This window comes from Penicillium malachiteum, assembly GCF_028827825.1.
Source record: "Penicillium malachiteum strain IBT 17515 chromosome Unknown utg000002l:1.0-8849297.0:1.0-8852440.0, whole genome shotgun sequence".
NCBI lineage: Eukaryota > Fungi > Ascomycota > Eurotiomycetes > Eurotiales > Aspergillaceae > Penicillium > Penicillium malachiteum.
This window is the reverse complement of record NW_026643095.1, coordinates 3,390,537-3,406,230: the sequence shown is the minus strand read 5'-3', so window position 1 is coordinate 3,406,230 and position 15,694 is coordinate 3,390,537. Positions and strand designations below refer to the sequence as shown.

Below are 15,694 nucleotides of genomic sequence, written 5' to 3'. Positions count from 1 at the left end.
TCGAGAAGGCAGATCGGGGGATCATTGTGAGAGGTTGTTGGGGATTGAAGAGAGAGAAGCTGACAATCACATCATCGCGGCCGAGGCGCATTCCGGAGCTTGGGCCATAGCTCGGCTAGAACCCCGCGTAGTTCAGATCTGTGCAATGGTCCCTTGGGCATGGATGAATAAAAGGTGCTTTTTGGGTTTGGCCAGGCGCTTTTTGGATAATATGATGGTGCTGGATAATTTAATTTTATTATCGATATATACCTAGGTACTAGTAACGCAATGTCATACCTCCGCCAGGGGATTTCTTCAAGTTCGACTTGAAGTTGAGGGATCGGATGGAATCCTTCAAATCTTCAAGTTGCTAATGTAGTGATTTCGAACTGACCTATCTATTTGATCAAATGCGTAAATTTAAATAAAATCATACTCTTTCATCTTTTGAATATCAGAGTGGCCATCTTTAATGGTACCGCAGCCGATAAACAGCTCTCCGCATTCCCGACGTCACCGATAACCGCCGAAGCTTTCTCCAACCTCCTAACCACATGCACATTTGACCTCAGGCCCATTTTAACTACAACTTGAACAACTCCTGTGATCCTCACAATACTTTGGCTGGTCTGAAGCAGATATTTGAACAGGTTGATCATGGTCAACTCCGAGCTGCGTCGGCAGGTAATCAACATTTACAAAGGTAAGATCAGACCAGTGTAAAGACATCACGGTAGAGGCTGATATAAACATTTCTGAGCTTTAGAGCTTCTCTGGCTAGGGCGTGAATACCCTCTGGGATACAAGTATTTCCGAGATCAACTCCATCGTGCGTTTTCGAGCCAAATTCATCTTCAGGATGAAGAGCAGATTCGCAAGGGGATTGCCAGGGCTGAATTTGTCAAGAAAGGTTCGTATATGTCTATCCAACCGCCGCCATGTCTTCCCGGGAGAACATCCGCTAATTCTTATTTCTTTACAGAAGTTGAAGCATTGTAAGATTGACCTTTCCCCTCCTCTCTACAACCTAAAATTTCTACTTCGTGCTCTCTGGCAATCATCGAAATGGATTTGCAGATGTCATTGTGTTATATTTCAAATATATACTGCATGCCGTGGGCAGCATTGGCTAGATACCGTGGACTTTGATTCACACTTTTTTTTGTCATACATCATGGCATCGTGCGAGCACAGCTTGCTCTCCCCTCGACAAATATCTCGTCATTATCAGACGCTGACAAAATGAACAATCTCCAGATACTATTTGAAGCGGTATCGAACGCTGAAAAAACGATATGAGGGTTGATTAACCTCGGAAGCGAACACATGGACCAAGTGTTTCAAACAATTTCCAGCAGGAAGTGGCCAGGGGATGCAACGTCGGAACCTCCGAAAGAAACATTTTAAAAGACATAGACAAAAACGAAGAGAGATAGAGAAGGAGAAAAAAAATCACAAATTTGAGGGGTATCATCAATACGAAGCGCAATGATTCACTTGTTCTGCGCCCACCGAAACACCGGAATTTCACTTGGGGGAAGGATTGGGATGGGTTCATTTCTTTCGACCCCACCAGGCACTCACTTCGAGACACTCGCCACTAGCAAGGCCCCCCTTTTGGAAGAGGTCTGCAGTCATTGCGGCCCACCACCTATCCCATTCATCACGGCCTTTCCCGCTGGCTTCCATAAGCATGGGCTCCAGCCCTTCGATCATTTGGACCACAGTGAGAAGAGCAGTTCGACGAATAGAAATCTGGTCAGGAGTCAATGCCTTGCGTGGACGGCCCTTGGGATCTTTCCCTTGACCCTCTCGCTCCCATCGCGAATCTCCCAGTGGAATTGCAATTCGTCGGCTATCCACATGCTCCAAGAGGTCGACCTCGGAGTTGAAGGACAAGCCAATGGTGGCACAAGGAACTGCAGTGAGTTTTCGCCGGTCAAAGGACTTCTCGACCCATGAGTTGTAGTCGACAAGATATTTGTTCTGAGCCGCTGTAAAGGGCGTGGCAGATGAAAATGTATAGGTAGCGGTAGCCTCCGCAGTCTCTTGTTCTTTCGAAGAACTTTTCCGGGCTGGTGCCGGGTTGGGTAGTAGCGAGCGAAACACCCAGTCTGAATCCCACACTTCCAAGACTCCTCCCGATTTCAAGACTCGAAGAGGTTCACTTAATCCCGAGGCTTGTTGCGCCGGGCTAGAGGGACACATGCCCGCATCTTTAATAAAGACAAAATCAAAATAGTCATCCGGGAACGGGAGGCGTGGCTTTCGCAGGTCATGTCGCTTAAACTGCCAATTCATTCCCTGTTTGCGCAGATCTGGAGCCAAGGAAATAAAGTCGATTCCGACAAACCCCACGTTTGGCTGGCCACGACGAACAAAATGTTCGTGACACAGACCAGACCATAGACCAGACCCACACGCGATCTCCAGGATGCGTTTAGGTGGGCGATTGGCCAGATACGGATTGCAAAACGGGCCGCCAAAGACGCGCAGCAGCATCATTGTGCGCAGGGTCTGACGGTGGATTTCGGGTAGATCGCATGGTAAAGGATAGATATTTTCCGGGTCGCGGAGATAGGTACGGTCACCTTGTCGTGCCAGAGGGTAGTTGGAATAGTCCGTTAGAGAACCCAAAGATGAAGACGAAGTCGCGGCAAAATTCGAGCTCAAATTCGAATGGATATCTGACCCAGACGCCGTGGCCGGCGTAAACGAGACTGTCCCTGCCGTCATCATGTCCATCTCCGATTCACACTTCTCATCGAATATCCCCGTTATAGTTTATTGTGGTTCCGCAGTCGGTCGCATTCTCGGCGTGCAATTCGAAGGTGTTCATGAGCTGTGAGACATATTTTTTGTCTTTTTTTTTCGAGGCGGAAGAGTATATATAGTATGGATTGAGAAACAGAGAAGATTTCAAGATGATGTCAGATCCGAGTCTTCGGCGTAACCCACGAGCAACCTTGCGAAAGGGAGATATAAAAAGATAAAAAAAATAAGAAAAATTTGGAGATGTTCGGAGGAATGCCAACGGTTCGGAAAATATTCTTCTAGTGTAGTTTGAAGGGTGAAAAAATAATAACCTCGGACTTAGGTCGAGTTCCACGGGTTCTTAGTCACAGTACTAATTTTTTTTTCCTCTCTGCAAGTTCCAAGTTGACCAGATCTCCCATGAAGATATCAAATCTTTCACAGTGGAACCTTGGAATTGACCTGAACTAATGCAAGAAGAAAAAGAAACCACACTGCAGGAGGGGGAAAAAGAAGGGAAACAAGAATGAACAAGGCCCCCGGTCTGGTCCCGACGACCCCTGGATCGAAAAGTGGCATTGAACAGTATCCACTCGAGTCCAGAAGAGGCGTTAGTCTCTGTTTTCACGTAATGGTGAATAAACCGTAGTGTATTAAATATTAAAATCAATTTAAAATAGTGTATCTAGTGGATTGTAGTCGCTCCAGACTATCGGGACAACACTGCAGCATTGCTGCAACATTACAACACTGCACCTCTCTTACGCCCAAAAAATAGGAGAAACAAGTCCAACTTTTCCCCGCCAATGACGAGCATTTATCAATGTTTCGGCTAAGCTCGAAGGAGCAAAAGAAAATGTCTGGGTTGATAGTCCACGGTAGAATGGAATGTGAACCTTCGCCTTGTTGGGTTAGGGCACGCGACGGCGTGAAAATCCTGTCTGGGCGAAAACCGCTGTTTCTCCGTTCAGGAGGCAAAAAAAAAGAAAAGAAAACGAGGCTATCAGTAAGCTTGAGCTATTCAATTGAACCCGAGGTCATTGACATCATGAGTTTCCATAGTGCCATGGTCCATGGATCTCGGGGTGTCCACTATAATTGTGCCACACCCAAACCTATTCTGTCTGACCAGAAGTGGAAATAGGTTTTGTGTTAGTAGAGTGTATACTAGTATACACTTCATCACGCGGCAAACTATTAGCCGGGCTATCCCGAGATAGCTAGCTTCAAATTGACCATGAAATTGTTCCCCGTCCCTTTTGCCCCCTCCTATTTAGCCCCACGAACATGAAATATGATCCTTACCCCTCTTGGAGGGGCACGCAACTGAAATCCTTCCCCAGCAAGGATGCTATATCGGTGCGTGCGTGACACGTGCAGGCGCAGGCGCAGGGGCATCTTTCTAGCTGCAAGACTTATCCCATAGTGCCGTTTTATCATTGTTATTTTGTTATTCTGTTTTTCCATTTTCTTACCTTGTATTTTCCCGGAGATGGATCATTATGGATCAGTATTGATTTGAACAAGACAAAGATCTGCAACTGGATATCATACGGAATACTCGGAAATGCAATTCCAAGGAGAAAACTTGAAATTCGCCTGCGCGATGTATCATTGATCAAAAGTACATGTGCATCTGAGCAACTTGAACTGTCTTAAGTGACAGAATATCGCCTCCTGGTTGATACAGTACGGATGTATACAAGGTGAATACACGGCCAACGGAGATCCCTGCCCGCCATGTCCACCATGTCCACCCTATTCTCAGGTACCCGGGCCCGGACTAGCTAGAGATGAGACTTAGCCTCCGCTCTATCTGATACCGCTTGGTGCCCCGTGCCCAGATAAATGAAGCGCAGTCTATGTTCGATAGTGTCCCAACTCCATGGCCCTGCTGTCCCGACTTACCCTTGCATCTATGACCCGCATCACGGGATTTTTTTGTTTAGATGATCCAAACTTGAACCATCTAACCTTGGAAAACCTTATGTCGCCCCTGTAGAACAGCGATTGTTGCCTAAGTGAGATATACGGAGTTATCCACAGATCCATTCAATCGGTCTTCTATACATTGTTTGTCTTATATGGACTTCCGACACTCTCAAGTGCTCAAGTGCTGATAGATGTCGATCCAATGAACAGTACGGAGTCCAGCGTGGGCCTCGTAATTTGAGACTTTGACGCATATCCTGATAGACATGTCAATTTTTGATCCCCCTGTTCTTTTAAACGTTCCCCGACTGGACTCTCAGACCCTTCATGCGCGATACGAGGACTATATAGGTATCGTGCATAGATAGATACGGGTCTGGGGCAAATGCCCAGGTGACCCCATCCCAACAACGTTTTTGGGTGGCGGGGAAATGATGGGGGTTTAGGGACTCGGTCGCTGCGCCTACATTGAGGCAACCATATCGGTGTTACCGACGGGTTTCCCCCCCTAGTGGAGCCTGGGGAGTTGCGTATGACCTTAGGGGTCATGTCCACGCGCACATTCAATCCCAAATTTGGGTTGGGACTGGAGCCAATAGTTCGATGTTGGCTCAATAGGCTTTTTTTTTGCCTCGACTGTATGGAGTAATAGCGATTAGCCTTGCTGCATCACCCAATGATTGGGCTAGCATAACACTGATGGTCCACTTTTCATAAGCGCTGGTGCTGATAATGGTACGGAATACTTAGACATGTTTGGAGATGTGAGTTTGGCTAGAGTTATTTATTATGATATCTACTACATTTAAGTAGATTGAAGGCGTCAAGGTTTACGGAGTATACTGTACCTAGTAAGATTAGGTAGAGACGGGTATCTGGAAATGGTTCACTAGTAGGATTCGATAAGATCCATTCAGTTTCATTTATATCGACCCGTAGAAAACCAATTCCTGGAAACCCAGAGGCTCTATAAACGAGTAGCACATACTAAATGTAGTATAAATACCATATATAACATTTCATTGAAGCCCACGAGTATACCTGAGTATAACGATAGGCTGAATGCTGTGCGACACAGCAATCAGCTGTTCCAGGCCGAGAATGTTCAGAGACACGCTGTAGTTTCGAGGACGTCCTTCGAGATAAAAGCCTTGCAAGCTGTTCTATGTGAACACTGTCACTCAATCTCTAAATTTCCTATCTCACTGCAATGACTCTGGAAATATTCTCCCATCGCCAGATATACGAGAAAAGGCAAACCCCAAGTGCGCATTTTGAACAAGACAGTCCTGCGAGGCCAACTAAAGCATAACCCTTCGCTCGGCTTGGAAAACCTTTGCACTGGTGAACATGCAGCTGACTGGAATTCTCTGGAATTCCTCAGAAGATCAATATAGGACAAGAGGGAATGAGAAGATCAGGGACCGTACAGAAAGAGAAGAGCGGAGCCAAGATGGGAAGGCGGTCTTGGCATCGATGGATCCGGACAGGTGATATCACGTGACAAGACTCCCGCCTTCGATGCAAACCGTGGACCCAATACTGTCATCTCGACCTACGATCAGTCAGTCTACAACCCCTCAAATGAGATACAACTGTATGAATCGCCCAAATCCTCAACCCCTGACTTTATTGAGCTTTTTACTCATTGATTGTTTCCTTTCCGCCCTGGCAGATTAGAATCTCAAACCCACCTGTGACTCCGCCCGCCCTCCGCCCTTAGGTCTTTCCCTCACCCTCAACTTGGACCACAAGCCCCACGAACCATCTGGTACTGCGCGGCCCGAAGTTATCGACCTGAGTTGAGCTCTCGTAAGACGGTGTTGTTTCACTGTAGAACTTAATGTGGAAGAAGAGAAGAGATCGTGCTCGATTCTTAACTCCTCTCCTCACTTCTTCCGCTCCGACTCGCGCACCACTCACCCGCCACCCGGTTTATCGCAAGGGAAACCCCCCCGCGGTCTCGTCTGCCCCGTTAAATGGCAGATGGTACCTACAGGTTCCAGCAGCCTGGGGCCGGGCCGTTCTCTTTCCAAACACAACCTCACTCTCATCAACGACACGGCATCCAGAACGGCACCAATTCCCCGGTTCGCCTAAAGCTGAATCACGACACTCCCTCCCCTTCACGCTCTCCTCCAATTAACCAAAGTGCTGCTTTAAATCCATTCGCCATGTATCAGAGTCAACAACACCATATGTTGATGAATGGCGCTCATCATCAGCACCAACCCCATCAACGATTTGGGACCATTTCAAATGTGGGCATGTCGGTCACAACAAACAAGTTTCAGTCCCAAGCTCAAATCCACACACAACAAACAATCCACACCTCTCACCAAGCCACACACCCTTTCCCTCCTCAACACCCCCACTTCAACCAAACTCATCAGAACGGCGCACCTGCTATGGTTGATGACGATATGGACGAAACCATTACCGAACACTGGCAACAGCAGCTTCAGCTTTATGCTGAGTCGAGGCAGGCCAACTCACCCCACTACTACGCCCGGATAACAGCCCACCAAGCCAAAGGAGTTCAGCTCATGTCTAGCCAATCCGACGCCAACGAGACCACGACCGACGCACGAACCGGAGCTCCAGTTTCTAAGCCAGCTTCACGACAAGGATGGAATGCGCTTGACTTTGGAGGGCAGGGCCTGCGGGCCATTTCCCCCTCACTATTTGGATACACCTTCCTTGAGAAACTGTACCTGAATCACAACAAGTTGAAGCAAATTCCCGCTGAAATTGGCCAGCTTCGCAAGTTGACTCATCTCGATCTTTCCGGCAATGAGTTGACCGAGGTCCCCGAAGAAATTGGAATGTTGACAAGCCTCAAGAAGCTTTACCTCTTCGACAACAATATTCGGACTCTCCCTTATGAGATGGGCTACCTCTATCGGTTGGAAACATTGGGTATCGAAGGCAATCCCTTCAGCGAGGTCCTCAAGTCTCACATCATGAAGGATGGTACGAAGGCGCTGATCAAATATCTGAAAGAAGAGATGCCAGGTGAGTTACGAATGAGAAGTTGCTTGATTATGTCGACATACGTATATGCGGTTAGATGATGATTTGCTAACCATTGTCTCTCTATTGCAGTTCACTTGCCTCCTCCTGATCGGGACTGGGTCATTCTAGACGATACAGGCAACAGCCCGAATGAAAAGATCACAGTCGTCTCCTACAACACCCTCTGTGACTCCTCCGCAACCGCCTCTCACTACGGATATGTCCCCCTACGTGTGCTCTCTTGGGAGTTCCGTCGCGAGCTCATCCTTAACGAACTACGATCTCACAACTCGGATATTGTCTGCCTGCAAGAGGTTGATCAAGGCAGTTACAACAGCTTCTATCGGGAGCAACTCGCCTACAATGACTACAAGGGAGTCTATTCGCCTCGAGGTCGTGCCATGGGAATGCAAGAGGAAGATGCGAAGGTCATTGACGGATGCGCCACATTCTTCAAGGGAAGCAAGTACGTTCTGTTGGACAAGCAGGTGATCAACTTTGGTCAAATTGCCGTGCGTCGCCCAGATGCTAAAGGCCAAGATGACATTTACAATCGCCTGTGGCAGAAGGATCACATTGCGGTTGTTGTTTTCCTGGAGAACCGACAGACTGGAGCGCGGTTCATTGTTGTGAATGCCCATCTTTATTGGGACCCGGCGTTCAAGGATGTGAAGCTTATCCAGACTGCCATTCTGATGGAGGAGCTCACTAAGCTGTCCGACAAGTACGCCAAGATGGGAGCCTGCAATGACAAGACTGCATTCCGTTTCTCTGAGGCAGAGGACGGAGCCGAAAAAGCCCCTGAAGTTGAGTGTGCGCCATCCATGGAGTATGCTAGCGGTGATCAGATTCCTGTCCTTATGTGCGGTGATTTCAACTCGTCGCCTCTTTCCGCCGCCTACAATGTCATTGCAGATGGACGTCTTGACCAGGGACACCCTGAGCTTCAGAATCGTCTTTACGGCAATATCAGTAAGAATGGTATGACACACCCATTCAAGCTCAAGTCGGCTTATGACGCCATTGGGGAACTCAGTTTCACCAACTACACTCCTGATTTCAGTGACATTCTTGATTACGTCTGGTACTCTTCCAACACACTCTACGTATCGGCTTTGCTGGGTGAGGTGGATAAAGAATACCTTCGCCGGGTACCTGGCTTCCCCAATTTTCATTTTCCAAGTGATCATATCGCATTGTTCGCGGAGTTTACACTTAAAGGGAAGAAGGGTAAGGTTGTTGAGGCAGATTTTGGGCCTCAGCGACACTGATTTGATGACCGGAGCATCTTTGGGAGATGGGTGTTTGCGCTTTTGCGCTTTTGGTTTTTTTGTGATTTCTTTTCTTTTCTTTCTCATGTTTTTTATCTCGGAATCTCTTGGGGGTAGTGGGTGACCCTTATTCACTCCTGTCTTTCTTGGTTTTTTGGTATCGCGGCTTTTTCTCTCTTCATATTTCTTCAGTGTGCTTCCTCTATTACGAATGAGCTCTTTTCTTTCTCTATTTTCTTCCTTGTCTTGCTATCTTTCTCCCTCTATCCTCAAATTCTCCTCAAACTGCTGCTGAAGTACCTCTATTCTAAACTAGTTCAAATCTTGATTTGTTCTTGGGAAGTAGTCTACGGCGTGGCAATCTTGCTTTTTTTCGCATCTTCTCGACGTCTCTGTCATTTTCTCCGTTGCTCTTGTCGGGGTTTCCTGATATCTCTTGGTTTCACATCTCACCTAATCTCTAACGTCATTTGAGATGGCTTCACGACTTTAGGGGAGTTGGTGTTCAGGTGGAACAGGTGACTGAAGGGCTTGAGGGTTGCTCTTTGTTTTCACGTGGCGATGGGCGTTCTCTGATCCATGTACTTTTGTTCTGCCCAGGTGCTATCTCTCAATTATTCGTGAATAGAATGTGGCTATGTTTATTCCACTGGTATTCTACCTGTAGTTCTCCTAGTATTGCGCGGTCTCTTGCGAGGAATAGTAGACCACTGCACATATGCATATTAAAATTGAACATTTTGAATCGAGGCCCCGGGCAGCACATTCAAATGTTAGAAATGCCGATCATCTCTGCCTAGTATGATATACTATTCATACACACCTACACACTGGCAAGCACGGGTGTTAAAAAAAATAGCTACCAGATTCACTGTGGACAGGTACATATCGAAGAGGAGACATCTGGAGGACCTGAATCTCTACCTAGTATCCAATGATATCCTGAAATTACTATCTCAACGTATTATTGGCTCCAATCACGAGGTCTCAAGACTTTTAGACCCTTCCTGGGAGAATCAGCGGTGGAGTTTTCCCTTTTATATTCCGCATGCATGGTAGAATGCAGTTCTTCGTCATGCCAGCTATGAGCGGGGTAGAGTGAGGGCTCTTCTACTACATGAGGGGTGCTCCCATATGCAGAATGTGCTCAGACCCTTTCAAAAGCTGATGGGTCTATTCAGCTCAGGCTTGAATGAGAATTGCTGATAATTGATCTCTCAAATGTTCTAAGGTTGTCCCCATTGACCTGAAATCTTACCCAGGTGGAATACTATCCGGTACCATCTACTACCTGAATCAAGCTATTGAACAACTTACACCTGGGCACCAACCATGACACTCTACTTCACCATGTCTAGCCCTTTATATTTCTTTGGATTATTCTCCAGTCTGATTGTTCTATTTCTATCGCAATATGCTATTAAAAGTCGTCGACCACAGAACTTCCCTCCTGGTCCTAAAGGCCTCCCTATCATTGGTAATCTGTATCAGTTACCTCTACGAAAAGGGTTTCTAGTGTATGCAATACTTGTATCTGGCGAACTCTTGGAAAGTCAATAGTCTAATTTAAAGCACGAATTTAGACAAAAAGAATGGTCCAAACAATATGGCACTATCGTTGGATTCAAGCTAGGGCCCCTCAACGCCGTGGTCTTGAACAGTTACCATCATGTCAAAGAGTATGTCGTCTACAACCGAAACCTAGGTACTGATATTTTAACACAAAAGAAAGATCTAAAGACGCTAAAAATTTCTACTCTAGGCTATTCGATAAAAGGGGAGCAATTTACTCTAGTCGTCCAGAGAATTACGCCGGCCAGCAGATTATATGCCCCAACAGCATCCACATACTGTTAGCACAACACGGCCCAGAGTGGAGAGCCCTTCGAAAAGCCGTCCAAGGTCTCTTGAATTTTAATGCTGATACTGCGTTGCATCCAATTCAGGTATCCGAAGCCACAGAAACAATGTGTCAGCTACTGGAGGATCCAGAGAATTATGATAACCACATTCGCCGTTACTCCACAGCTGTCATATTGGCTTCTGTTTTTGGTCAAAGAGGAGAGAAATTCGAATCTCCTAACGTTCAAGCCTTATATCATGCACAGGAACGTTTTACTGGAATTCTGGAGCCGGGGGCAACTCCTCCCATTGACGCTTTTCCGTTTCTGAGATTGTTACCCGAGTTTATGAGTCCCTGGAAGAAAGAAGCAAAAGAGATCCGAGCGGAACAAATTGCACTCTATTATGGTCTTCTAAACGAAACAAAAGCTAGATCAAGTAACAAGAGCTTGTCACCTTGTTTTATGGGGAAGTTATTAGAGTCTCAAGAGAAGGACGGCTTCACCAATGAACAGTTGGCCTATCTAGGTGGAGTTCTGGTAGGTTATTCAAATCTCGCGATTGGAAAATAACCTTGGAAGTGCTAGAGATGCTTATACTGGAACAGATGGAAGGTGGATCGGATACTACATCGTCGACTCTGCTTGCATTTGTCCTTGCAATGGCGTCGCACCCACATGTCCTACGAAAGGCACAAGAGGAACTAGATCATGTTTGTGGCATTACTCAATCACCGGGGCTCTATGATCTTGGTAAGCTGGAGTATATGAGAGCATGCATGAATGAGGTTAGTCCAAGTTATCCTTTCACCTTTCAGTACTAGGTTGATGTCCTTATTGTTGAAACCACATGCAATATCAAACCTTGGAAATCAATCCCGATGTTGACTCGGATCAGACTTTACGATGGCGTCCAATAGCGCCAGGTGGTATACCGCATATGTTGACGCAGGATGATATCTATGAGGGCCATTTCATTCCCAAGGGTACAATCATGTTCATGAATACATGGGCTATTCACATGGATGAAGATGAATATGACGAGCCGGAGAAATTCATGCCGGAACGTTTCATTCACAACAAATTCGGCTGCAAAGGTGACAAGAATCTACTTGATGATCAGCGCAGAGTGACTTACGGGTTTGGAGCTGGTCGGCGAAATTGCCCTGGTCAAAGAATGGCTGAAAACTCACTGGTACGAAGACAAAATTGATTTACATGACTCTGGCTATTTTGACTGAATGATTCTAGATGCTTAACATGTCAAAGATGGTGTGGCTTTTTAACGTCCTCCCTCTTGGTTCTGAGCCACTGGATGTGAGTATAAGCTCAGCATTCGATGTTGGATTCCTGGTTGCACCCAAGAAATTTCCTGTTCAGTTTGTTCCTCGTTCTGATGCACATGTGCAAGTCATTCGTGATGAGTTGGAGGAAGCCAAGGAGCTATTCGCCCGATATAAGTGATAATGGGAGATTGCGATATAATGGAAATTATTGAGTTTGATTCATGTGAGGCTGTCCAGTCTATTCATATCAATGTGCCTACATTTGGATATCATTCCCACCTGGGCAGTCCTTACTAGTATTCATCTGGAATTATAGTAATCGTGCCCCATATCTACTCTCCACTAGTATAGTATGTACCTGCACTGGTAGTCCTGTGAGATGAATATGTGCTCTGAGTTTGCTATTGTACAATTGTCCAAGAATTCTGCCTAAGTGTACTAGGCTATTTAGTGTACAGGTGATATAATTACATGATATACTATACAAGTAGTATGACTTGAAGACCCTACGGATGATCCTCAATGCGGCGCCAGACTCCGATGAAACCACCACCCATGGTACGCAGTCCAACCTTTGGACGGCAAACCATGACAGTATTCTTTTCATCATATGCCGGGTTCAAAGTTGAGCTTTCAACACTAGCTTCAACATTGGTGATGGCTTCAGATTCCGATGCTTCGTCTCCTTGGGTTCCTTCCTCGCCCTCAGTCACTGATTCCCAAGTCGAAGGATCAGAGCCAGACTTCTTCACAGTGAGACGAACATCCCAGTTTCGCCCACTTGTTAATCCTGACCCAAGTTCAACAACTCGTTCCAAGACAAAAGGCCGGTTCATCCCGTGAATCGTTCTTACGCAGTCTCCAATCTGCGTAATGCTAGGGGCGAAGACAAGTAACTTACCATCGCGCATGATGGAATCCTTCACCAGTGGGATTCGCTCATGTGCGGATGGCATGTCTAGCATAACATAGGACAGGAAAGGCTTGAGTGCTTGCGAGTCCTTTGTTCGTCGGGCCACTTGCGCACTGATCCATTCCTCTACCGCGCCAACATAGAAGTCCACAGTTCCAGAGTATATACCACGGCGGAATCCCTTCACATTTTGTTCGGCCAGTTTGGCGAACTTGGATGAAACGTCCACCGTGTGAATTATAGCACCACGCTCACTTCGCCATGCGTCCCAGTCTTCTTGGGCTTGTATCTCGTTGTTCTCCGTCGAAGCTTCCTGATTTGTTTCTGACGCTTCGGTCTCCTCTGGTCCTCGATTTCGCCCTGTTACGTACTCAATCTGCGATGCTGATGGTCGGGGTGGTGGGTTTGTGTTGGCGGCGTGGAGGGCGCGTGCCAAGTGCAATGTTAATGATCCATGGCCAGTACCAGATTCAAGCATCTCAATGGGAGCTTGTTTTTCGCCGTCAGCAGGTGGGTTCACGTGAATATCAAGGAGGGAGACGATCAGATTGGCATCGTGGGAATAGATCTGTGACAATTGCGACAATTAGCTACTCGCTCTCCCCAGTTTCAATTATCATTTCGAGAGAATTTTCATACCGGTGTTACATGGCGAGGGGTCAATGTAACATATTCCTCGAGAGTTGGAAGACTTAGTCGAAGCTCAGGGCCTACAATGAGATGTCAATCGCATGTATTATGGATATCGTGGAGTTGTCCCTACCCTTATGGGTCTGTACTGCATCCCATGCCCGACTTCCAATAACGCGATCATGTTCTAGATTCCCCCGTCGAAGATTGGTCTTTCCACCCTGCTTCAATGGCTTCGTCAATGTGGGCTGCTTGGTGTGCAACACGACTCGATCGCCCTCTGCACCTTGTTAGATTATCTGGGATCCAGGGCGGAGAATCTACCCCGTACCTTGGAAGATTGAGAAGTCGGTATTGATAGACCGGGGTCGAGTAACACGAGGCCCTGGCCTTAATGGGGTTATAGAAACCTCTGGACTGGGAGATCCCAGGAATCTCTGTAATGAACGCAACAGACGAGCCATATTTGGAGCTTCAAATACCCTGAAAGGGAAATGCAAGTGTTAATCCACTTTTTTTTCATGAGCGGCGGCGTTGTGCCCCACATCTCAATCCCCGGTTCCCCCTCGTTCACCGGGGAATCATCTTTTCTTCTTACAACTATTCTTTGACTTATATTGTACCTATTTGGTCAAATAAGATATACAGGATCTACTATACCTTGTATACAAATTTCTCCATCTTTTTTGAATTCTCATTCTATCACAATGGGTTCAGTTGCGCTTCCTTATATGCAGACCAAGCCTAAGGTCATCTTTTTCACCGATTTCGATGGCACAATCACAGTGGACGACAGTGAGTATACAACTGAGATATATACCCAAGTGTAATATACTAACGGTATTATAGGCAATGACTATATGGTTCGTTGAGCGCACATCTCTTTCCTACTCTTCCCGCGACTAATCGCTATGGCAGATCGACAACCTGGGGTTCGGTGGTGACCGCCGTCGTGTGTTGAACAAGCAGGTTCTTGAGGAGACTCTGGGTTTCCGGTGAGCCTTTGTCGAATCATATATACGGATCAAATCGACTCAAAACCAAGTGCTGACTGGTCCGGATCAGCGACGCTTTCCGCGAGATGCTCGACAGCATTAAGACTCCCTACAACGAGTGCATCGAGACCCTCCTAGGCAGAATGAAGCTGGATCCATACTTTGAGGAGTTTTACCACTGGGCTAAGGAAAACAATGTCCCCATTGTTATCTTGTCCTCTGGTATGCGCCCTATTATTAGTGCCCTTCTGGAGAAGTTCTTGGGCCACAAGCCTGGTAGCCACCTGACCATCATCTCCAACGAGGCCATCCCCCGCGATGGCAAGGATATCAACAGTGAGGGTGGCTGGCAGATCCAGTACCACGATGAGAGGTAAGCGCCCAATGGAGGCCCATAATATATTCAGTTTCCCATGGTTCTGTACTTACATGAGAGTTTGTTCTAGTCACTTTGGCCATGACAAGTCTCTCGAGATCAAGCCTTATGCGGCTCTGCCCGATGGAGAGCGTCCAGTTCTTCTGTACGCTGGTGATGGTGTATCTGACCTATCGGCTGCTGCTGAGACCGACCTTCTGTTTGCTAAGGAAGGCAAAGGTAACACCGATTCTGCTTACCCATGGGCTAGACCTTATTTGCTGACAATGATTTAGACCTGGTGACTTTCTGTGAGCGCCGAGGAATGCCATACACAACCTTCCAGAACTGGTCTTCAATTCTGGAAACCACTAAGGATATCCTTGCTGGAAAGGTTTCTCCTAGTGATGTGGCCAAGCAGACCAAGTCAGCGTAAATATGGGACGAAACATAGATGGAACTAGACTGACCTAGATGGGTTTTATTATTATTTTTTTTGAGTGGTATATACAATCACCACATATGAACTTTGAATATGACATGTATTTAAAACCTGAAGCATGAAAGATAGAACTTGAACATGAAATGAAAATGATTCCTAGCATGTGTCTACTGTTGTACATCAAAGCGGAGAGACGGAGGATATCGTTGATCAGGAGTAATAGTGACCGCCTTCACGGGTCCAAGCGTTCTCTTCCCCCCAAAAACAACTGCCTTCCT

General features: G+C 46.6%; 6 protein-coding genes across 6 annotated transcripts; 4 read left to right on the top strand and 2 right to left on the bottom strand.

Moving 5' to 3' along the window:
- Nucleotides 1-639: 639 nt before the first annotated feature.
- On the top strand, nt 640-981 carry N7483_004329 (electron transfer flavoprotein regulatory factor 1; the record flags this gene model as incomplete). Its single annotated transcript, XM_057087766.1, has 3 exons — nt 640-685; nt 749-892; nt 965-981. The coding sequence occupies 3 exons, from the start codon at nt 640-642 to the stop codon at nt 979-981; spliced, it is 207 nt and encodes a 68-aa protein (XP_056947595.1).
- A 555-nt stretch (nt 982-1,536) lies between these two features.
- Nucleotides 1,537-2,727, bottom strand: N7483_004328 (class I SAM-dependent methyltransferase; the record flags this gene model as incomplete). Its single annotated transcript, XM_057087765.1, has 1 exon — nt 1,537-2,727. The coding sequence occupies one exon, from the start codon at nt 2,725-2,727 to the stop codon at nt 1,537-1,539; it is 1,191 nt and encodes a 396-aa protein (XP_056947594.1).
- A 3,920-nt stretch (nt 2,728-6,647) lies between these two features.
- N7483_004327 (CCR4-Not complex 3'-5'-exoribonuclease subunit Ccr4) lies at nt 6,648-8,954 on the top strand (the record flags this gene model as incomplete). The annotated part of the gene is made up of 2 exons (XM_057087764.1): nt 6,648-7,683; nt 7,774-8,954. The coding sequence occupies 2 exons, from the start codon at nt 6,648-6,650 to the stop codon at nt 8,952-8,954; spliced, it is 2,217 nt and encodes a 738-aa protein (XP_056947593.1).
- A 1,350-nt stretch (nt 8,955-10,304) lies between these two features.
- Nucleotides 10,305-12,259, top strand: N7483_004326 (cytochrome P450; the record flags this gene model as incomplete). Its single annotated transcript, XM_057087763.1, has 6 exons — nt 10,305-10,471; nt 10,538-10,633; nt 10,717-11,335; nt 11,404-11,583; nt 11,694-11,990; nt 12,047-12,259. The coding sequence occupies 6 exons, from the start codon at nt 10,305-10,307 to the stop codon at nt 12,257-12,259; spliced, it is 1,572 nt and encodes a 523-aa protein (XP_056947592.1).
- A 328-nt stretch (nt 12,260-12,587) lies between these two features.
- N7483_004325 (tRNA (adenine-N(1)-)-methyltransferase) lies at nt 12,588-14,088 on the bottom strand (the record flags this gene model as incomplete). Its single annotated transcript, XM_057087762.1, has 4 exons — nt 12,588-13,562; nt 13,634-13,704; nt 13,758-13,904; nt 13,956-14,088. 4 exons carry the CDS (start codon nt 14,086-14,088, stop codon nt 12,588-12,590), a joined length of 1,326 nt encoding a protein of 441 aa, XP_056947591.1.
- A 243-nt stretch (nt 14,089-14,331) lies between these two features.
- N7483_004324 (putative Phosphoserine phosphatase) lies at nt 14,332-15,410 on the top strand (the record flags this gene model as incomplete). The annotated part of the gene is made up of 6 exons (XM_057087761.1): nt 14,332-14,419; nt 14,474-14,487; nt 14,543-14,619; nt 14,690-14,992; nt 15,066-15,214; nt 15,271-15,410. 6 exons carry the CDS (start codon nt 14,332-14,334, stop codon nt 15,408-15,410), a joined length of 771 nt encoding a protein of 256 aa, XP_056947590.1.
- Between the last annotated feature and the right edge of the window lie 284 nt (nt 15,411-15,694).